General features: G+C 39.0%; 1 protein-coding gene across 1 annotated transcript in view; it reads right to left on the bottom strand.

Annotated features, from left to right (window-relative positions):
• Positions 1 to 7,514: 7,514 nt before the first annotated feature.
• The window catches only part of pigu (phosphatidylinositol glycan anchor biosynthesis, class U), a 78,127-nt gene continuing 62,424 nt past the window's right edge, over positions 7,515 to 23,217 (bottom strand). Inside the window, exons 8-12 of the mRNA XM_060919185.1 lie at positions 22,959 to 23,113; positions 14,446 to 14,589; positions 13,806 to 13,930; positions 11,217 to 11,359; positions 7,515 to 7,816 (exon numbers count right to left, since the gene is read on the bottom strand). Coding sequence (XP_060775168.1) covers positions 7,703 to 7,816; positions 11,217 to 11,359; positions 13,806 to 13,930; positions 14,446 to 14,589; positions 22,959 to 23,113 — 681 coding nt within the window. The 3' untranslated portion in view covers positions 7,515 to 7,702. The remainder of the gene's footprint in view (positions 7,817 to 11,216; positions 11,360 to 13,805; positions 13,931 to 14,445; positions 14,590 to 22,958; positions 23,114 to 23,217) is intronic.

The raw sequence follows: 23,217 nt of genomic DNA, 5'->3' as shown, positions 1-23,217 counted from the left end.
TTTAAGCCTTCTCTGTCCGACACTGACACCTAAACTCTCCAACAGATGGGGATTCTTCAAAAAGTGATCGGAGCAAAGAGTGGCGCATTTACCCGGCTGCCAACCCTCTTGCTTCACATGCACAATCCACTCTCTCTGCCTCTTCTCCTCTCTCGGAAAAAGGTAAAAACTTCTTCCTGAACCGGTCCCGTTGTTACAGTTCACTGCATAACAATAATCCCCCCCAAAATCTGTCCCTCTGAGTTACATGTTGGTCCTGGGATCGAGATGCTGACCTCTTCTGCTCCGTGAACCTGCCTGATCCATCCTAGTGCCCTGTGTCTGGTTGGAGTCTCATCGCATCGCTTCTGTGGAGGGCGGCCCCATGTGGATAGTTGGGGGCCGCGCCTGGAGGACGCTCTGGACTCTTGCAGTGGTGCTTTTGTGGCTGGGGACTGCAGTTGACTTGCTGACTTTGGGACTATGGTTGTCCTGAACGGTGTTGCGCTCGGGTTTCCGTCGGCAGGGGTTTATAGCATCAACGAAGCTGACTTTATGTTAGGACTGTTAATGTTATAATCATGTTGTCTGTTGTTGCCCGGATGGGGGTGGGTTCCCTTTTGAGTCTGGTTCCTCTCAAGGTTTCTTCCTCATGTCGTCTGAGGGAGTTTTTCCTTGCCACCATCGCCACAGGCGTGCTCATTGGGGATAGATTAGGAATAAAATTAGCTCATATTTTAAGTTGTTCAAATTCTGTAAAGCTGCTTTGTGACAATGTTTACTGTTAAAAGCGCTATACAAATAAACTTGACAATAAGGCATGGTTTTTCTTTGGAAATTCCTAAACGCACATCTGCACTCAAGCCGAACGGCAATGCAAATAAACTGAAGTGGACTCAACTCAAGCGATTTGTTTGTTTTGAATGACGTCACGCGCCAAGTGGTCACGAAAATCGCTGAGCAGAAATTCGCTGCAATCTGCGCTAACTTATTCTAACTTATTTTAATTATTACTTATTAATACTTCTTGGGACCAGAAGAAAATTACAGAGGGTTTTTTAACATATAAAGTTTCAAATATGCGTAAATTGAAAACCTTTGCCTATGACTTTTACGATCCACCTGTGTGCAATCAAAGTGTCACATGATGTCTGTATAAATCAACCTGTTCTGGAAGGACTCTGAAACACGACTAAGCAAGCAACATGAAAATCAAGGACCACTCCAAACATGTCAGAGACAAAGTTGTGGAGAAGTATAGATCAGGGTTGGGTTATAAAAAAAAAATCTCAAACTTTGAATATCCCACAGAGCACCATTAAATCCATTATAGTAAAATGGAAAGAATATGGCACCACCTGACGAGAAAAGGCTGTTCCACCAAAACTCACAGAACAGGCAAGAAGGTCATTAATCAGAGATGCAACAAAGACACCAAAGATGCTGCAAAGATCCACAGCGGAAATGGGAGTATCTGTCCATAGGACCACTTTAAGCCATACACTCCACAGAACAGGGCTTTATGGAAGAGTGGCCAGAAAAAAAAAAAAAGCCATTGCTTAAAGAAAAAAAACAAAAACACGTTTGGAGTTTGCCCAACAGCATGTGGCAGACTCCCAAATGCATGGAAGATGATTCTCTGGTCAGATGAGACTACAATTGACTTTTTTGCCATCATGGGAAACGCCATGTGTGGCACAAACCCAACACTTCCCATCACCCTGAGAACACCATTCCTACAGTGAAGCATGGTGGTGGCAGCATCATGCTGTGGGGATGCTTTTCATCTGCAGGGACAGGAAAGCTGGTCAGGATTGAAGAAAAGATGGATGGCACTAAATACAGGGCAATTCTGGAAGAAAACCTGTTTGAGTCGGCCAGAGGTTTGAGACTGGGACAAAGGTTGACATTCCAACAGGACAATAACCCTAATCCCCTTCGGACATAATATGTACAATTGTACACATGAAGTTCCATAACATTTTTCCTTGTGTCCGAAGGGGCGAAACATACTGCTAAAGTTACACTGGAGTGGTTTAAAGGGAAACATTTAAATGTCTTGGAACGGCCTAATCAAAGCCCAGACCTCAATCCAGTTGAGAATCTGTGGCATAACTTGAAGACTGCCGTACTCCAACGCCACCCATCTGACTTGGAGTTAGAGCAATTTTGCCTTGAGGAATAGGCAAAAATCCCAGTGAGTGGATGTACTAATTTAATAGAGACATACCTCAAAAGACTTGCAGCTATAATTGCAGCAAAAGGTGGCTCTACAATTTATTGATTTTGGGGGGTGAATACCTATGCACACTCCAGATTTCTGTTTTTCATCTTTATTATTGTTTGTGTCACAATAAAAAAATAAATAAATTAAAAATTTTTTTTGCACCTTCAAAGTGGTAGGCATGTTGTGTAAATCAAATGGTGCCACTTGTAATGCAACATTTTCAAACTTATTGAATTTTTTTTATTTAAAATTGTCTTTTTATTCTTACTAAAAGTAATTTCCTAACCTTTAAAAGAATGGGGTAGGAAAACATCATTTTGGCCGAAGTTGTTTTTATTATCTCTAAATCAACATTTAGTAAAATCATACGTTATGACAACAGATGTGGATAAGAAAATCCAGGCTTTTCAAATTTCAGTATATCAAAATACTGTAAAGCAAATTATGAACCACATACTGTCATTGATCTGGGAAACAAGCTCTTCTTCTGTCATGGTCACTTTATTACCTATATACTTCTGTTGCTTTTTCTGGTGATATATAAAGTGCTGTATATAAAGTGTCTACATCCCTAAGCATCATGTACACCCTCTGGTTTTGTGCTCCACTTAACCTTGCTGTGCCTGCCAAAATTTAAACAAATAGTCTGATCATTATACTATAACAACAAAAATTTATCTTTCATAATATTATTTCTGAATATTTCTAAAAGCCTCATAAAAATTATGTAATTAGAATCACTGATGGTCATTGGCGTTACAAGCAAATCTGTAACACCAATGATAACGCCCAATGACAATTTGACAGAAAACCTGCTTTTTCCAATATGGACTCCACAGTCTCTTTATTAATTTCACAAAACCATTAACAAGTTGTGTGATGTAATAAGATATTTCACTCAAAATCTTTTCCCCATATGTTAAACTGACTAACACCAACAAAGGCCTCACATGAAGAAACTAAACAGAAATGTATACACTTTTGGAAACAATGCATGGACTCACCATGTGCTCTTTGCAATGGCCCCTCCTCTTCCTGAATGCGGACCCAGGAAAAACTTCCGATTGAATTTGTATTATTTCAAAATAAAAGCATTTTTATAGGAAAACATCAATGATAAGACACTCAAGGACAAATGTTCTTACTAATTGATGTATTTTATAGATTGCTTAGTGAAATACTATATTAGTTTTCATATTAATGTCACCAAAGTGCTGCACATGGCATTAGGGACAAGGCATCATTCAGGCAAACAGTATTTTCAATAAAGAACATAATATTACATTTTTTGCATAAAGTAGTCAAATTTGCAAGTCAAGGCATCTTTAGAAATGTTATTTTGCCTGAAAACACCACGCAAGTTTCCTGGCCACATATGTGACTGATACTACACAGTTTCCTCATGAGTTATCAGAATAAATCTTGTAAATAACTAACATTATGAGACTCTTTGCTAACTTCAGCATATGGAAACATTTTAGTGAGGTAGGGCCAGGGGCTTATCCCCATGTACCCGATATACTAGATCTTCGGCATCTCATAGTTTCTATATCAAAAAAGCTTGAGGTTAGAGGAAGAAAAAAACAAATTTATATTTTGTGTGTGTTTTTTCAAGAGTAGGTGCAAGCTTATGGAATGCAATACCAGTTTCTCTACAAGACCTGCCCCTGCCGCCCCCCCCCCCCCAAAAAAAAAAGATTAAAAATGAAACTGGATGCCATTCTTACGAGTATACTTAAACAATATGATGACTATCTTGATATTACTGACATCAACACAGCTGTTAAAAATGTACAAAGTTTGAAGTTTGCTTTTTTTTTTTATCCCTCCCACAGGTCAATGATACCTATAATATGTTTCTCTTTTCACACAATGTAATTATCTTCTTTATATCTTTTTTCCCCCTGTGGAAATCGTTCATGACAATGATCATAATTAATTTTTTCCTGTATTTTTTTTAAATATGATATCTTTATATATTTACAAAGCTTTTATAATATGTTTTTTAAATGTGTCCCTAGTTAATGTAGCTGTAACGTTTAATATGACCAATCCACCTCGATTAGCATATGCTATTTGCAGATCAGTCTAACTTTTCAAATATATAAAAATAATAAAAAGTCTGAAGCCCATGTTCAACACAGCCGTCTGGTGGTTTATACATCTTCAGATGCACATGCTATAGCATCAACTATATTGTATAACATGAAAAGGACACTGCAGATGGTTAACTGGTAGGATTCTGAGTAAATGTGCAGAATCCTATTCTGCTGACATGTAGCACATAGCCATTGGCTGGATGAGAAAAGAGATGTTCAAGATTTGTAATGACAACTTTAAAGATCCAAATAGAAATGTTAGGAGTAAAAAGTAGGTTTTTAAAAAAAATGTTAAAATGTAATTAAGAGTACAAGTATTAAATTTCAAATCATACTCAAGTAAAGTACAGATACCCCCAAAATACACCAAGTATAATTATTTGGGGTTCCCCTCCACCCCCTGGCCATTAGGAATAGCATCCTACTATAGCCATAGACAGAACAAATCAAACTATTTAAGACCTATTATTTATTTGCATGGTGTGTTTTCATCTAACTTAGAAACATTCCCTCCACTTCCCACATGGGTCAAACTCCCCCTTAAAATAACCATAACAATGGATACAGTACAATCAGTACGTTTACATGCACATCCAAATCGAGCTACTGTCGGTAATCGAGCAAAGGGTCCCAGCAGGGGTACCAGAGAAATCCAATCCTACATGCACAAGTGAAATCGGGCTATTGTGCAAGGTGCATTGTGCACCCGAGCCACAGGTGGCGCTACACGCCCCATCGTGTTGGTACACTTCCGGTTGTCGTCATGAAGAAGAGCTATAGTGTTGCCAGATACTGCTGACGTATTCCAGCCCAAAACATGTTCAAATCCGCCAAAATGCACTTAAAACCACCCCAATCTGGCAACACTGGCAGTTCCGTGCTCAAGCTGTTAGGCTTGCTCTAACTGACTGTATGGCTACAAACTGTCCTGCGCAGACCACTGTTTTGTAAGACAACTTATTTTGCACAATTGTATATTTTTCTAAAGTCCATTTTTTGCTTACAATTTTTTTTTTTTGCTTACAATTTAACTTATGTCTTAATAAACACACAAAAAGTTCAATTGTTTTGTTTTTATTGACATTCTTCAGGGGCGGCACGGTGGTGTAGTGGTTAGCGCTGTCGCCTCACAGCAAGAAGGTCCTGGGTTCGAGTCCAATGGCTGGCGAGGGCCTCTCTGTGCAGAGTTTGCATGTTCTCCCCGTGTCCGCGTGGGTTTCCTCCGGGTGCTCCGGTTTCCCCCACAGTCCAAAGACATGCAGGTTAGATTAACTGGTGACTCTAAATTGACCGTAGGTGTGAGTGTGAATGGTTGTCTGTGTCTATGGCCAAGTTTACATTAGACCGTATCTGTCTCGTTTTCTTCGCGGATGCACTGTCCGTTTACATTAAAACGCCTGGAAACGGGAATCCGCCAGGGTCCACGTGTTCAATCCAGATCGTGTCTGGTCCGGTGCTGTGTAAACATTGAGAATACACGGATACGCTGTGCTGAGCTCTAGCTGGCGTCGTCATTGGACAACGTCACTGTGACATCCACCTTCCTGATTCGCTGGCGTTGGTCATGTGACGCGACTGCTGAAAAACGGCACGGACTTCCGCTTTGTATCACCTTTCATTAAAGGGTATAAAAGTATGAAAATACTGCAAATACTGATGCAAATACTGCCCATTGTGTAGTTATGATTGTCTTTAGACTTGCCATCCTTCCACTTGCAAGTGGTAAGTGACGTGCATGCCCGATATGCACTGGGATCACACACACAGCGGCTCAGTCCCGAATCACTACTCGTGCGCTGCGCAGGGCCGGAGTGCGCACCCTACAGAGGGCACTCGCTGTTCAGGGCGGAGTGATTTGGAGCGCAGGATGCCTGCGGAGCTGAGCGTATCCGTGTATTGGCGTTGCTGTGTGCACGCGAATCGTGTATTGGCGTTGCTGTGTGCACACTAATCGTTTTAAAAACGTTAATCTGATGATCCGCTGATACGGTCTAATGTAAACCCCACCTACGGTATGTGTCAGCCCTGTGATGACCTGGCGACTTGTCCAGGGTGTACCCCGCCTTTCGCCCATAGTCAGCTGGGATAGGCTCCAGCTTGCCTGCGACCCTGTAGGACAGGATAAAGCGGCTAGAGATAATGAGATGAGACATTCTTCAGATGTTGGACACACACTATATATATATATATATATATATATATATATATATATATACATACATACATACACACACACACACACACCACACACACAAATACAATGACTTGTTTATGTACACAATTCACAGCTATGCAACAGCTGTACAGATGTATTTGGTGATACAGTAAGTGAGCTAAATTTTAACAGTGCAAACAATGCCACAAAAAGAAAAGATTCATGCCGTTGTCATGATTCGTTGTCATGCCGACCGAGGCTGTTGTTTTTCCCGCTTTTGGTCTCGTCACTTCCGGAAGGGGCAGCGATGAAGTAAGCGGCTCGACTCCGTAGCTCGATAGGGTATACAAGGTGTTTACATGCCATTTAGAGCTTCGATTTCAGTCGAGCAACGGCAGAAATTCGATTTTCTCTATGTGCATGTAAACGCACTGACTGGTGCACAAAACTTAGGGGCAAATATTATAGCATAAGTTCTGTTCATTGTAGATAAATAGCATCTATTTTAGAAGCATGGCTTTGGTGGAAACCCTGAATTCAAATTTTGAGTCTGTCAAAATCAATGACCCATTACTTCAAATAAAAACTACTGTATATGTTCATAAGTTTCCTGACAGTAAAGAGATGACATTACATTGCTCACAACAGATGCAGTTATTTAAGTTTTATTTTGACACTTGTTTGTTGTTTACCTTGGGAGAAATCAAGATTAGTGTGTTTTGTTGATAACTGGACCAGGATGACCAACTTGCTGACTAACTATCATATTATGCCTGACCAGGAGACATTGAATTTTGTAATCTTAAACACAAAAAAGACGCCATCTATGGTGGGGAACATGTGACTAGTGGTGGTAAATTCCACTACCTTGAACCTGTGGGAATGATTAACCATAAGTTGTACGAGTAAACATCCATTTAACCGAGTTGATGGTGTAGATTTAGATGAACCCCAACACCAAGCACTATGGATTTAGAGTTTTAGAGAACTGTGAGAAGCATCATGGTTCACCGAGTTTCCTACAACTATTAAACAAAAACTGGTCAGTCATTCATTGTAGTACTCGATTTCATTATTATTTTTATTATGGCATGGTAGTGGAAGGATTTTCCAGATTAATGATAAACAGAAATTTTAACTTTCCAAAATGAAAGTTGAGTAGAGGGGGAAAAGGTTAAAAAAAATAGTTCAGGGAAGGGTGGAGGAAGAGAAGACGTAACCAAGCTGCTATTTTTTTTGAGGTTATTTTAACACCAGTGTGGCCTCGCTGCCATCCTTTCTCTGCAGGTACAGCCCCTGGCTCAGGTGATGTTCCCGGCGTAAGTATGCGTAGAAGTAGTCCGACATGAGTAGAATCTAACACACACACAAAAGATAATAAGCACACACATTTATTATTGTGAAACGAAAAACTTAATTCATTTTTTGTGTCCTGTAATGTCTTTTCTGAGAACAACAGGTTATTTATATGCCTGCAATAGTGGACAAGGCGGACATTGTGCAGTTATGGGGCACACCAATTTATGGATCTGGTCAAATTCAGAACAGCACAAATAATGTACAAAGCGAGAAATAATCTATTGTCAAAAAATATGCAAGGAATGTTTAGTGAGAGAGAGGGGAGATGTAATCTAAGGGGAGACCTAAATTTTAAAAAACCAAAGGTTCGAACAAATATGAAAAGCATGTGCGTATCGAGCTGTGGGGTGACTTTATGGAACAGACTGGAGACAGAAATTAAACAAAGTGCAAATATAAATCTGTTTAAAAAAAGGTACAAAAAATATTTTTAAACAAGTATATGGAAGAGGAAGTATGTTAACGGAGGATGATGAGGGATAAATCTATAAATAGAATAGGGTTGATTGTTATATTAGAACTAACTTAGTATATGGTATATATTTATTTATGGGGATAGTTTATATATTTATATTTACAGGGATAGGTATGTAGTAGATATTTATTTTTGTAATTATATATTTCTATAGATATTTATGAAGTGTGTGTATATATATATATATATATATATATATATATATATATATATATATAAAATTTTTTTTAAATATTTATATAGATATTTATGAAGTGTGTATATGGTATGTAGTATATATTTTTGTAATTATATATTTATATAGATATTTATGAAGTGTATATACGTATGGTATGTAGTATATATTTATTCTTGTAATTATATATTTATACAGATATTCATGAAGTGTATATATGGTATATATTTTTATAGGTGTATTAATGTAGTTTGGATTTCGGGGTAGTTAAAAAGGGGTGGGAAATTAAAAAAGTATTGTACTTCTTCCCACTCCTTTTTCAAACAATGTGTGGTGTTTTGTAATGTCTTAGCTCTTTATTTTTATTTATTTTTTTTTATTTCTCGTTTTCTTTCTTTTGTATGTACAAATAGTTACATACATTTTTTATATATGTTATAAATAAATACATTTGCAGGTCAAAGTGAATGGGCGGTAAGGACATAGTCAGGTCCGTAAATATGTAGACACAGACAAAAAGTTATTGTTATTTTACCTGTCTACCACAGTATACTGGTCCTGAAATAAATTATCTAAACACAATCTTAAATATGAGCTCAAAGTGCAGATTTCAGCTTTAATTTGAAGGTATTTACCTCCAAATTGAATGAACAGCACAGGAATTATACAGCACTTTTTATATGTGGGCCAAGTTGAACATACAATGATAGATTTTATTTCAGATTAATGAACTCAATATTTTCTGTTTCCTGTGACAGAAAGCAAGGGTGTCAGTGGATGTTTTTAAGCCAAGAAATCAGTGGAGACAAGAACACCAGAAAAAAACAAAAACATTACTTAAGTGAGACGGGGAAGTGGGCAAGACTATCAATCATTTACTTTAAAAAAACAAACCAAACCAACATCATCTTACCAAGTGAAAATATCTTGCAAGCTTTAAATTGTATTGTTCTACTGGCAGAAAATATTGCTTCTTTCTCAAAATAAATGTGAAAAATGAGCAAAAATAGCTGCCAGTGGAACAAGACTTTCAAGCTATAAGTGAAACAGACAGAAAGGAATAGTGTTCATCTCATCTCATCTCATCATCTCTAGCCGCTTTATCCTTCTACAGGGTCGCAGGCAAGCTGGAGCCTATCCCAGCTGACTACGGGTGAAAGGCGGGGTACACCCTGGACAAGTCACTAGAGTCACCAGTTAACCTAACCTGCATGTCTTTGGACTGTGGGGGAAACCGGAGCACCCGGAGGAAACCCACGCGGACACGGGGAGAACATGCAAACTCCACACAGAAAGGCCCTCGCCGGCCACGGGGTTCGAACCCAGGACCTTCTTGCTGTGAGGCGACAGCGCTAACCACTACACCACCATGCCGCCCCAACCACATCTGTGTTATATTTAATATTTTAATCCCATAATAGGAAATACTAATTAAATCTAACTATATTTAAGGTTTTTCCACTTACTAAGATGTTCCAGATTCATATGCTGAATGTCTCATCTGACGTGCTTATTATGAAAAAAAAAAATAAGACAGACTGTTTGTTTGGCATATTATTGTGTTTTTACTCTTTCTAGCATACATGGATGTTAAAATTCAGAGACCCTATACAAAATACATAAATGTTCACAGGTCTGATGCTGAGATTTAAATGTTTAATATTTATTTCGCTTCACACACCTCAAAATATGGTGGTGGATCAAGGATCCTTTAATTTTTTTTTTAAAAACTAGTGGTCCAGGGGCATTTCGGAAAATTGATAGCATCGTGAATTTATGGCAAAACTTGGGTACCTTTGGGAGATGGTTAAGACATGGCCATAGATGGATCTATAACAAAGATAATGACCCAAACATACAATGAAAACACAGAAATGTTTGTGGGAACAGAAAATCTGTGTTCTGCAATGACCATTACAGTCTACAGATTTGAACTCATTTGAAAACTGATGGATTGAGTGAAGGAAAGCAGTTTAAAGGCACAAACCTAAGGATGTACAAGTGCTTGAAATATTCCGAATGGAGGATTAACACAAGATCATCCACAAGCATCTCTTACTGTGTTAGACATTGCAGCTTTAGTGCTGTTATTCTCTCCAGCAGTAGCTATTAATTGTGTGGTTACTAATTATATTAAATCCAGTTTTAATATTGCACTACCAAACAAAATTTATCTTTGCAGTCAGTACCTTTAAGTAGTGGGCAACTCAGTTATTTAATTGAGTTGGCACTGCCAGCATTTGTTTCCATTTGTTGCGTGTCTAAAATCTACACGTTATTTTTGATCCAAAAAAAAAAAACTAGATAGAACTCGACGCCAACGGCGTCGATGGGGATGCCTCTGCCCGGTAGACTACATGCCTTATTAAGTTGTGATTTGGGGATGGACATTTGACCTCACAGTAATCTTGACCTGGTGAAATTACTTGTATCAGCCTTGGAGATATTGTGTTCACAAGGTTTTCGGACAGACATTTGATCTCACAGTGACCTTGACCTTAGACCTTTTGATTTCAAAATCTAATCAGTTCATGTTTGTCCCAAAGCGCACGAATGGTGAAAGTTTGGTGAAATTCCTTTCATTAGCCTTTGAGATATCGCGTTCACAAGGTTTTGGGACGGACGGACGCACGCACGCACGCACGGACAGACGGACGCATGGACAGACGGACAACCCGAAAACATAATGCCTCCTGCACCTTACGGTGGCGGAGGCATAAAAAAAATGAAGGACGAAACCTACTTACCTGTCCAACGTTGAATAGCAGTGTGATGGCATAGTAGAAATTTGAGTTTGCACTGCCAGCATAGATCCAAAGATGCCAGAGTACAGGGAAGAGGACTGAACATGCCAACAAAATGCAGGAAACCAGGAAGATGTTCCTCAGGACTTGAGAAAAAATGAAAATCTTTCAATTTACAATAGATGACATGCTTAGTCGCAGTAAGACATTTTTGGACATGTTACAAAACAAAATGAACTCGTTTCATTCACTAATATTTCATAATGCTGATTCCAAGGTTCTCCATGTACAGTGGTGCTTGAAAGTTTGTGAACCCTTTAGAATTTTCTATATTTCTGCACAAGTATGACCTAAAGCATCATCAGATTTTCACACAAGTCCTAAAAGTAGATAAAGAGAGCCCAGTTAAACAAATGAGACAAAAAATATTATACTTGGTCATTTATTTATTGAGGAAAAGAACAGGGATCTATCAAAGTCTGATCTTCACAACAAATGTTTGTGGAAGTGTATCATGACACGAACAAAGGAAATTTCTAAGGACCTCAGAAAAAGTTTTGTTGATGCTCATCAGGCTGGAAAAGGTTACAAAACCCTCTCTAAAGGGTTTGGACTCCACCAATCCACAGTCAGAAAGATTGTGTACAAATGGAGGAAATTCAAGACCATTGTTACCCTCCTTAGGAGTGGTCGACCAACAAAGATCACTCCAAGAGCAAGGCATGTAATAGTTGGCAAGGTCACAAAGGACCCCAGGGTAACTTCTAAGCAACTGAAGGCCTCTCTCACATTGGCTAATGTTAAATGTTAATGAGTCCACCATCAGGAGAACACAGAACAACAATGGTGTGCATGTCAGGGTTGCAAAGAGAAAGCCACTGCTCTCCAAAAAGAACATTGCTGCTCATCTGCAGTTTGCTAAAGATCACGTGGACAAGCCAGAAGGCTATTGGAAAAATGTTTTGTGGACGGATGAGACCAAAATAGAACTTTTTGGTTTAAATGAGAAGCATTATGTTTGGAGAAAGGAAAACACTGCATTCCAGCATAAGAACCCTATCCCATCTATGAAACATGGTGGTGGTAGTATCATGGTTTGGGCCTGTTTTGCTGCTTCTGGGCCAGGACGGCTTGCCATCATTGATGGAACAATGAATTCTGAATTATACCAGCGAATTTTAAAGGAAAATGTCAGGACATCTGTCCATGAACTGAATCTCAAGAGAAGGTGGGTCATGCAGCAAGACAACGACCCTAAGCACACAAGTCGTTCTACCAAAGAAGTGTTAAAGAAGAATAAATTTAATGTTTTCTAATGGCCAAGTCAAAGTCCTGACCTTAATCCAATCGAAATGTTGTGGAAGGACCTGAAGTGAGCAGTTCATGTGAGGAAACCCACGAACATCCCAGAGTTGAAGCTGTTCTATATGGAGGAATGGGCTAAAATTCCTCCAAGCCGGTGTACAGGACTGATCAACGGTTACCGGAAATGTTTAGTTGCAGTTATTGCTGCACAAGGGGGTCACACCAGATACTGAAAGCAAAGGTTCACATACTTTTGCCACTCACAGATATGTAATATTGGATCATTTTCCTCAATAAATAAATGACCAAGTATAATATTTCTGTCTCATTTGTTTAACTGGGCTCTCTTTATCTACTTTTAGGACTTGTGTGAAAATCTGATGTTGTTTTAGGTCATATTTATGCAGAAATATAGAAAATTCTAAAGGGTTCACAAACTTTCAAGCACCACTGTAACTCTCTCTTCCTGAATTAACTATTCAGCCACAAAGGCTACAGTCATAAAATTAATATTAAATGAAATCTACCATTAGTAAGAACAAGATCATGCTAACTGTTTTAACTTGTCCTTAGCCACATTACAGTTGGAGAATTTAAAGTAAATTCTAAATCCAGAAGTACATAAAAATAATTAATTATAATTGACAATTATTTGAAGAAGGCAAAGTGAACATTGGTGAATGATAAGTGAGACGAAATCAAGGTTCTTATTCACTGATATTCACTGAGCCTGAGGCAGATAACTGTTTTAGTATAAATACACAGGTGATTATTTAAACATAAAAAAAAAATTATTTCAATCTTCAAAAGTAGCATGCAAATGTAATAAAGGCACACGCCAACTTGTGTGACTTATTTTTGCCAAATCACATAAAATACTTTGTTTTGAAATAGATAAAATCACAATTGCACCTTACCTTTGAATAGTTTTAGACCAAACGTCGTAGGATCTTTGGTGCTTTTAGGAACAGCATTTTCTTTCATAATTTGTAATTCTTCCTCACTTATGGTGATTAAGCGATTGGCCGCCATTTCGTTGAGTCACTCGAGGTGATTATCGAGAAATAGTTAGAACCTCTTGATCAATCAGTGCATGCAATTTCCTTTAAATCACCTCTGGTATTCATACTAATCATTATTAATTTCCAAAAAGAAAAAGTGTTTTTCATGAGATCTAGAATGGCCAGGAGTGGAAACTAATTTCCTGTTGGCTGCGTTTGCTCGCGGAATCTAATAATCCATTTAAATTTGGCCAAAGACACAATTCCTTGAGACACTGCTACTCACATCTGTAAAGGTAGCTCCAGGCAGGCAGGAAGGCCATATAGAGTGCTATGTCTCCGACAGTGGGGTATGATTTAAAGATGGAGATGATGGCAATCTGCATGAAGATGAGAAATACTGGATGCTCCCTGTTTCAAAAAAAAAAACCCAGACAGTAAACTGGGTAAGAATATGAAAAATACCCATGTTCTTTCATATTGTTCAAAAAGTCTCTTTATATGGCTGAAACCAGTAAGTCACAAATCCGTTTCATTTAATTTAGTTTAAAGTATAACTGCTTTCTCAAATTAATAATTAATTTAAAAAAAAAAACTTGTCAACCACAGCCTTCTTCATTTTTGTCACTCACATTGATGCGGTGAGATAAAAGCTTTCATGAAGGGTGCTCTAACAATATACACTACTGTCCACTGTGGTTCTTCAAAATGTATATTATATTGTTATATGAATGCTTTATGGATTCTTATGCTTAGAAAAATAATGGCATTTTGGCAAATAATTCTTCTCCCATTATCAATAAAGTCTTTTATTTCCAACAACATTTCCCCAAGGCTGAATCCGCTATCCACAAAAAAAAAAAAGTTACATGCAAAACAAGTCGAGATGCAAAATATGACTCTAATCAAAGGATCTCAACTCTTACTTGAGCTTGATAGATAGGGGGATGGTATACAAAAAGATGTTAATCTGGAACACGCAGATGAAGAAGAAACGAAAATGTTCAAACATCTCAGCAAAGAAATACCAGAAGAGGCCGATATTTGGTGTGAGGTCTGGTACTGAGAGGCTATGGAACACACAAATACACAAAGTTATATGCAACATATTCACAAATAAATATTTACACTATCAAACATAACCCAAATATAAATAAAATTATACCGTTATACAATTCACTACACTTAAGGGCTATATGCCTTCAAAATTAAATAAGAGTCCTTATCCATGTTGTCATAAAATAAACAGCACTAGGAAGCTAGGGCCTTATGCCTAAAGTGTGATAAATGCATTTAAAAGTGCTAACCACTACACCACCGTGCCGCCCTGGTAAGAACATATCTTTATTTTTCAAGAATTATTATTATAGCATTTTTCACAAATTGCTACTGTCATTTTGCTGGTTTGTTTACACTCAAAGCAGAAACGATTTTGTCAGATGTTTTGCGTAAAGTTTTTATTTATTGAATTTGCAAAAAATAAAAATGCTCTGTTTCTAAAAATCCAGTGAATATGGATAGAATAAAACAGTTATTCCATTCAATCTCATCGTACATGGCTTATAGCTAACTCAGCACTACACGCCTCTTCGGCTATCAGCTCATATATGACTCGATTTCGTGGAATAACTGTGAGAGAATAATTATATATAAAAACACACACACACACACACACACACACACACACACACACACACACACACACAGTCTTCCAAAAGTATTCATCCCCCTTTGTGTTTGTCCTGTTTTGTTGCATTACAAGCTGGAATTAAAATTGATTTTTGGGGGGTTAGCACCATTTGATTTACACAACATGCCTACTACTTTAAAGGTGAAAATTGTTGTTTTACTGTGACACAAACAATAATTAAGATGGGGGAGAAAAAAAAATCTGGTGTGCATAGGTATTCACCCTCCAAAGTCAATACTTTGTGGAGCCACCTTTTGCTGCAATTACAGCTGCAAATCTCTTGGGGTTTAGCACATCTAGACACTGGGATTTTTGCCCATTCCTCAAGGCAAAACTGCTCCGACTCCATCAAGTTAGATGGGTTGCGTTGGTGTACAGCAATCTTCAAGTTACGTCATAGATTCTCAACTGGATTGAGGGCTGGGTTTTGACTCTGCCATTCCAAGACATTTAAACGTTTCCCTTTAAACCACTCCAGTGTAGCTTTAGCAGTATGTTCAGGGTCATTGTCCTGCTGGAACATGAACCTTCGTCCCAGTCTCAAACCTCTGGCTGACTCAAACAGGTTTTCCTTCAGAATTGCTCTGTATTTAGTGCCATCCATCTTTCCTTCAATCCAGACCAGCTTTCCTGTCCCTGCAGATGAAAAACATACCCACAGCATGATGCTGCCACCACCATGCTTCACTCTCCGAATGTTCTCAGGGTGATGGGAAATGTTGGGTTTGCACCACATATGGTGCTTCCCATGATGGCCAAAAAGTTCAATTTTAGTCTCATCTGACCAGATAATCTTCCATGTGTTTGGAGAGTCTGCCACATGCTGTTGGGCAAACTCCAAATGTGTTTTATTTTTTTTTCTTTAAGCAATGGCTTTTTTTCTGGCCACTCTTCCATAAAGCCCCGCTCTGTGGAGTGTATGGCTTAAAGTGGTCCTACAGACAGATACTCCCATCTCCACTGTGGATCTTTGCAGCTCTTTCAATGTTATCTTTGGGGCCTTTGTTGCATCTCTGATTAATGCCCTCCTTGCCCAGTCTGTGAGTTTTGGTGGGCAGCCTTCTTTTGTCAGGTTTGTAGTGGTGCCATATTCTTTCCATTTTGCTAAAATGGATTTAATGGTGCTTCCTGGGATAGTCAAAGTTTGGGATTTTTTTTTATAACCCAACCCTGATCTATACCTTTCCACAACTTTGACCTGTTTGGAGGGCTCCTTGGTTTTCATGTTGCTTGCTTATTAGTGTTGTAGAGTCAGGGTCCTTTCAGAACAGGTGGATTTATCCAGACATCATGTGACAGATCATGTGACACTTTAAGATCCACCTGTGTGCAATAAATCAACTAATTATGTGACTTATGAAATTAACCCTCTGGGGTCGAGAGCTTCGCCAGCAAAGCTCGGCAGGTTTAGACTGAGTAGGTCATGTATTTAGATAATTATATCTTTGCAAGTTATCATCATACAAGCATGATAAACATATTGACAGAAACTTTATACTTTCCACTTTCCTATGTGCCCACTGCCAAATAAATATATAAAATAATGTTTTAAATTACCTAAATTAGATGAAACACAAAATTTGTCACCTTACTCCGTCACACCAGAGTCGGAGCACTGAGTGCCCACTTACGCATTCATAAAAGACTATTCACATGGAAACGACATGATGATCACTTTCACTCTTTTGGTTTCGATTGGTTTCTCTTTCGTGGTGGGAACGCCCACCGTAAACAGGATAAAATCTGTCAGCCATAGTTTAGGCTACCTGTTTCAAGGTAAAACGTTGTGAGATGACACACGGATTTTACGTGCTTCAGATGATTCAGGACAGCGATTCAATTCATGATTCAGGACAGCAAATTGATTCCATCTTGAGAACTGACACTGATAAGTGGTGCCTTCATTTATTTATTTTTATTTCAGCTCTATCTAGCTGAAGATCAGCTCGGGTAAGTGTAAATATTTCTTCTGAGCACATCAGTTGATATGCATGTGCTGTAGTGCATACACAGGAAAAATGACTGAGCAATTTTTCCAGAGTTAAAAGTATTTTCCTCAAAAATAATTTCGCTCTATTCTGAGTTTAGAGAGTAAAATTAAGAGTAAGAGTGGGAGCAAAATTACAGAGTAATGGTGTAACAGAGTTGGTTGTGGCTCTGAACTGAGTAAAATAGTACAAGAGTTCATTTCAAGACACCAGTGTTGTAGTCGAGTCACTAAACCTCGAGTCTGAGTCCAGTCTCAAGTCCCCAGTGTTCAAGTCCAAGTCATTAAAGAAAATTTTGAGTCAAGTCCATTATTGATCCAAGTAGAGTCTGAGAACAAGACTCCAACCGCACCATTTGACAGTGGCTGTTGCTGCCTTCATGTGATACCGTCTCTGCTACTGCGTTGGACTAGTGTTACTGCTTGACTGCCCCATTTTAGTTAATAGGTTACAGATAAAAAGCTTGTTCATCGCTCAGCAAGCCCCGCCCACTATCAACAGGGCAAATAGCATGAGAGGGTTAACACTAGCTAGTTCATTGGTCAGCAAGCAAGCCCTGCTATCGACAGAGCAATGAACATAGCATGTCACTTACTTCTCTGGGTGTAATCTTGCCAAATGATGATTGAAGTTCGAGATTGTCCCCATTGTCTCCTCGATAATTCTTCTACACATGGAACACACAGCAGGGCATTTTTTCCCACTGCACAAGAAGTCTGTATAAGCAAAGCTGACAATCCTAGGGGCATTCCCTCCAGGCATTTTAGCACCATTAACATTAGTTTGTTCCTGAACATGATGTATGAACAGGTGAACGTCCATTCTCTTGCACAAAATTAGTATAAAAATTAATGTAGATATAAATCTCTTATGCCAAATTATTATGGCATGTTACAAAAAGTAAAGAAAAAAAAATCCAAGTCCTCGTCTCCAATTTACAAATCTGAATGCAGTTAATGCATGAGTCCGAGTCATCAGTGCTCAAGTCCAAGTCAAGTCACAAGTCCTTAAAATTAGGGCACGAGTCGAACTCAAGTCCTGGACTCTAGTCGTACAAGCCTGCAAGACACACTGAATAGAGTTGGATACCAGATAAATGAAGCTGTTGTAAAAAGCAGTTTTAGAACTGTGTTGGAATGTGTGAAAAAACATCATACCCATTGTGACAAACTGTTTTGATCACTTGACCTGATGGGATTAAGAGTTGGCAGTGGGAGGGCTATTCACTCTTCTCACTGAATGGAATGGAATTTTTTACTCTTCTCATTGAATACCCCTCCCACTGCCAACCCTTTTATCCCAAAACAATAGGACATATATTTTTTGATGGCCAGTTAATTGTCCAAATCAATGGAGCAGATTTAAGTTTTTGTGCTTGATACATTCGTAAGACTGAACAGAATCGCCTCAAGTGATCAAAACAGTTCATCACAATGGGTAAGGTGATGTTTGTTTTTCCACACATTCCAATACAGTTCTAAAACTGCTTTTTATAACATCTTTATTTATCTGTAATTTCTTTTAAGGTACAATCATGACATCCATACTACACAGATGTTATTGTAGCTGAACTTGTGCTGAATACAAAAAAAGTCATATGACTTTGAAAATACTACTTAGATTTGTTGAAATTGACAACAAAATCAGAGTATGCCAAAATCATTAGTATCTGAAAATACCCTCAGAGGGTTAAATGGATGGACCAGCTCTTATTTAGGGGTTTCATACAAAAGGGGATGAATACCTATGCACACTCCAGATTTCTGTTTTTTCATCTTAATTATTGTTTGCCACAATTAAAAAAAAAAAACACACACACAACAATTTGCACCTTTAAAAGTGGTAGGCATGTTGTGTAGATCAAATGGTGCTACCCCCCCCCCCCCCCCCCCCCCATCCATTTTAATTCCAGCTTGTAATGCGAAAAACAGGACAAAACACCAAGGGGGATAAATACTTTTGCAAGACACTGTGTACACACACACACACACACACACACACAGCTCTGGAAAAAATTAAGAGACAACTGCAAAATTATCAGTTTCTCTGGTTTTACTATTTATAGGTATGCGTTTGAAGATCATGAACATTTTAGTTTTATTCCAGAAACTACTGACATTTCCTCCAAATTCCAGATAAAAATACTGTCACTTTTAATTCCCCATTTAATTGCAGAAAATGACAACTGGTCAAAATTACAAAAAAGATGAAGTGTTTTTTTTTTTTCAGACCTTGAATAATGCATAGAAATCAAGATCATATTCAATTTTAAACACCACAATACTACTATTGTTTGAACTTAGGATGAGCTCAGAAATCAATATTTAGTGGAATAACCCTGACATTCAATCACAAGTTTCATGCATGTTTTCCACCAGTCTTTCACATTGCTCTTGGGTCACTTTACGCCACTCCTAGCGCAAAAATTCAATCAGCTCAGCATTGTTTGATGCCTTGTGACCATCCATCTTCCATTTGATCACATTCCAGAAGTTTTCAGTGGGGTCAGGTCTGGAGATTGGGCTGGCCATGTCAGGGTCCTGATCTTGTGGTCCTCCATCCACACCTTGATTGACCTGGCTGTGTGGCATGGAACACCGTCTTGCTGGAAATCCCAATCCTCAGAGTTAGGGAACAATGTCAGGGTAGAAGGAAGCAAGTTTTCAAGCATATGGCTTGATTCATTTGTCCTTCAGAAACAAAGCTCTGCCCTCCCATTCCAGCCTTGCTGAAGCACCCCCAGATCACAGATCCTCCACCAAATTTCACAATGGGTGCGAGACACTGTGGCTTGCAGGCCTCTCCAGGTCTCCAACGAACCATTAGATGACCAGATGAGGGGAAAAGCTGAAAATTAGACTCATCAGAGATGTCCTTATTCCAGTCCAATCCTTAAGGTCTTTAGCAAACCTCGGCCTGGCTCTTCTTTTTCTCTCCATGCTTCCACGGAAGGTGGTCACATTGCATTCCTTCTCCAACTTTCTGCGGTCGCTATTTTCATCCCCAGTGTGACAAGCGGGTGCGTGACCAGCGCCTTCATGGCTGCAGGAGCGGACGGCTGCTTGCTTGCGCTGGGTTACCTCTACCTCCTCCCCTCCCCCCCCTTACCCCCCTCAAGTCCCGTTTTTAAAGTGTACTTGTGTTATTGTGTGCTTATGTGCAAAGGGTTTTTAAATGTTCCCACACTGTACTCCTGACAGGAGCATAGTGTGTGTGGGGGGGGGTGTTTCTTTTTTTCCTTATCTCTCCTCATGTTGTGTTTCCTTTTCTTTTATCCCTGTCTTCCTGTCCTGTTCCCCCCTGTAAGGACAGGTTGATGGTCAATTTCACTGGCAACAGTGATAATAAAGGGTTCATTCACATTCATTCATATTCTTTGCTTCTCATTGATGAAGAGCTTTATTCTAGCTTTGCATGACTTCAACCTCACCACCGAGGAGCCTGTTTTGAACAGTCCTTGCCATGCACTTAACCCCAGTTGCCATTCTTTTTGTCAGTCACTTGATGTCATCCTATGGTTGTTGAATGACATTCGAAGTTGTTGACAATCATCCCGATCAGTGGAGAGTTGTTTTCACCCTCTGCCAGTCTGTAACTTTGTTGTCCCCAGTGTCTGTTGCTTGACCTTGTTCTTATGATCTGCCATCTTTGAAATTTTAAGGATGGAAGCAACTTGATGCTCACTGTATCCCTCTGCCAGTAAAGCCAGAACTGAACACTTCTCCCCCCCCAAAAAAAAAAAACTTTTCTTTTTAACTCTTTTGGCATGATGAATAGATATTTTTGTATTCCAATTAAATTTAAAGGTACTACTAGCAATGTTTTTTACCATCCAAACTGGTCCTATTGCAAGAGGATAGTGATGACCACAGCAGTGGCTTATATACAACCCCGATTCCAAAAAAGTTGGGACAAAGTACAAATTGTAAATAAAAACAGAATGCAATAATTTACAAATCTCAAAAACTTATTGTATTCACAATAGAACATAGACAACATATCAAATGTTGAAAGTGAGACATTTTGAAATTTCATGCCAAATATTGGCTCATTTGAAATTTCATGACAGCAACACATCTCAAAAAAGTTGGGACGGGGCAATAAGAGGCTGGAAAAGTTAAAGGTACAAAAAAGGAACAGCTGGAGGACCAAATTGCAACTCATTAGGTCAATTGGCAATAGGTCATTAACATGACTGGGTATAAAAAGAGCATCTTGGAGTGGCAGCGGCTCTCAGAAGTAAAGATGGGAAGAGGATCACCAATCCCCCTAATTCTGCACCGACAAATAGTGGAGCAATATCAGAAAGGAGTTTGACAGTGTAAAATTGCAGAGTTTGAACATATCATCGACAGTGCATATCATCATCAAAAGATTCAGAGAATCTGGAAGAATCTCTGTGCGTAAGGGTCAAGGCCAGAAAACCATACTGGGTGCCCGTGATCTTCGGGCCCCTAGACGGCACTGCATCACATACAGGCATGCTTCTGTATTGGAAATCACAAAATGGGCTCAGGAATATTTACAGAGAACATTATCTGTGAACACAATTCACCGTGCCATCCACCGTTGCCAGCTAAAACTTTATAGTTCAAAGAAGAAGCTGTATCTAAACATGATCCAGAAGCGCAGACGTCTTCTCTGGGCCAAGGCTCATTTAAAATGGACTGTGGCAAAGTGGAAAACTGTTCTGTGGTCAGACGAATCAAAATTTGAAGTTCTTTATGGAAATCAGAGACGCCGTGTCATTCGGACTAAAGAGGAGAAGGACGACCCAAGTTGTTATCAGCGCTCAGTTCAGAAGCCTGCATCTCTGATGGTATGGGGTTGCATTAGTGCGTGTGGCATGGGCAGCTTACACATCTGGAAAGACACCATCAATGCTGAAAGGTATATCCAGGTTCTAGAGCAACATATGCTCCCATCCAGACGATGTCTCTTTCAGGGAAGACCTTGCATTTTCCAACATGACAATGCCAAACCACATACTGCATCAATTATAGCATCATGGCTGCGTAGAAGAAGGGTCGGGGTACTGAACTGGCCAGCCTGCAGTCCAGATCTTTCACCCATAGAAAACATTTGGCGCATCATAAAACGGAAGATACGACAAAAAAGACCTAAGACAGTTGAGCAACTAGAATCCTACATTAGACAAGAATGGGTTAACATTCCTATCCCTAAACTTGAGCAACTTGTCTCCTCAGTCCCCAGACGTTTACAGACTGTTGTAAAGAGAAAAGGGGATGTCTCACAGTGGGAAACATGGCCTTGTCCCAACTTTTTTGAGATGTGTTGTCATGAAATGTAAAATCACCTAATTTTTCTCTTTAAATGATACATTTTCTCAGTTTAAACATTTCATATGTCATCTATGTTCTATTCTGAATAAAATATGGAATTTTGAAACTTCCACATCATTGCATTCCGTTTTTATTTACAATTTGTACTTTGTCCCAACTTTTTTGGAATCGGGGTTGTACTTTTCCTCATTAAATAAGATTTGGTTCAGGTGATCACCTAAATCAGTACCTCATTAAGTAAAACGAGGTGTGCTTGTGTTGAAATTCCAGCACAGACACTGTAATGAAATGGCTGCCATACATAGAGATGCTGATTTAAGAAAATATTGAAGTGGTCTCAATTTTTTCCAGAGCGCTATCTTTCTATACACACATTCATTCTATTCTTGCAATCACTTTTAACCTCTAATCAATTATTAGATAAAGGGGTAGGAAAATCATCCAACTTGTATACAGACATGAATCCGTAGACTGATGGGATGAAGTCCCATGATCCAAGTAAGAAGAAGGAGAGGCAGACAATAACAACCAGACTTCCTACAAACATGAAGGCATATTGCAGGGTGAAGGACCAGAAACTACTCCTGCATGGGTTGACTGGGATATATAACCTCTGTCAGAGAGAGAGAGAGAGAGAGAGAGAGAGAGAGAGAGAGAGAGAAAGATTGATTATACTGAGAGTTTAAATTGTGACAGATCAGACATTCCCACTAAAGC

Source organism: Neoarius graeffei, chromosome 4 (assembly GCF_027579695.1).
Source record: "Neoarius graeffei isolate fNeoGra1 chromosome 4, fNeoGra1.pri, whole genome shotgun sequence".
In the NCBI taxonomy this organism is placed as follows: Eukaryota; Metazoa; Chordata; class Actinopteri; order Siluriformes; family Ariidae; genus Neoarius; species Neoarius graeffei.
This window is presented reverse-complemented; position numbering and strand designations above follow the sequence as displayed.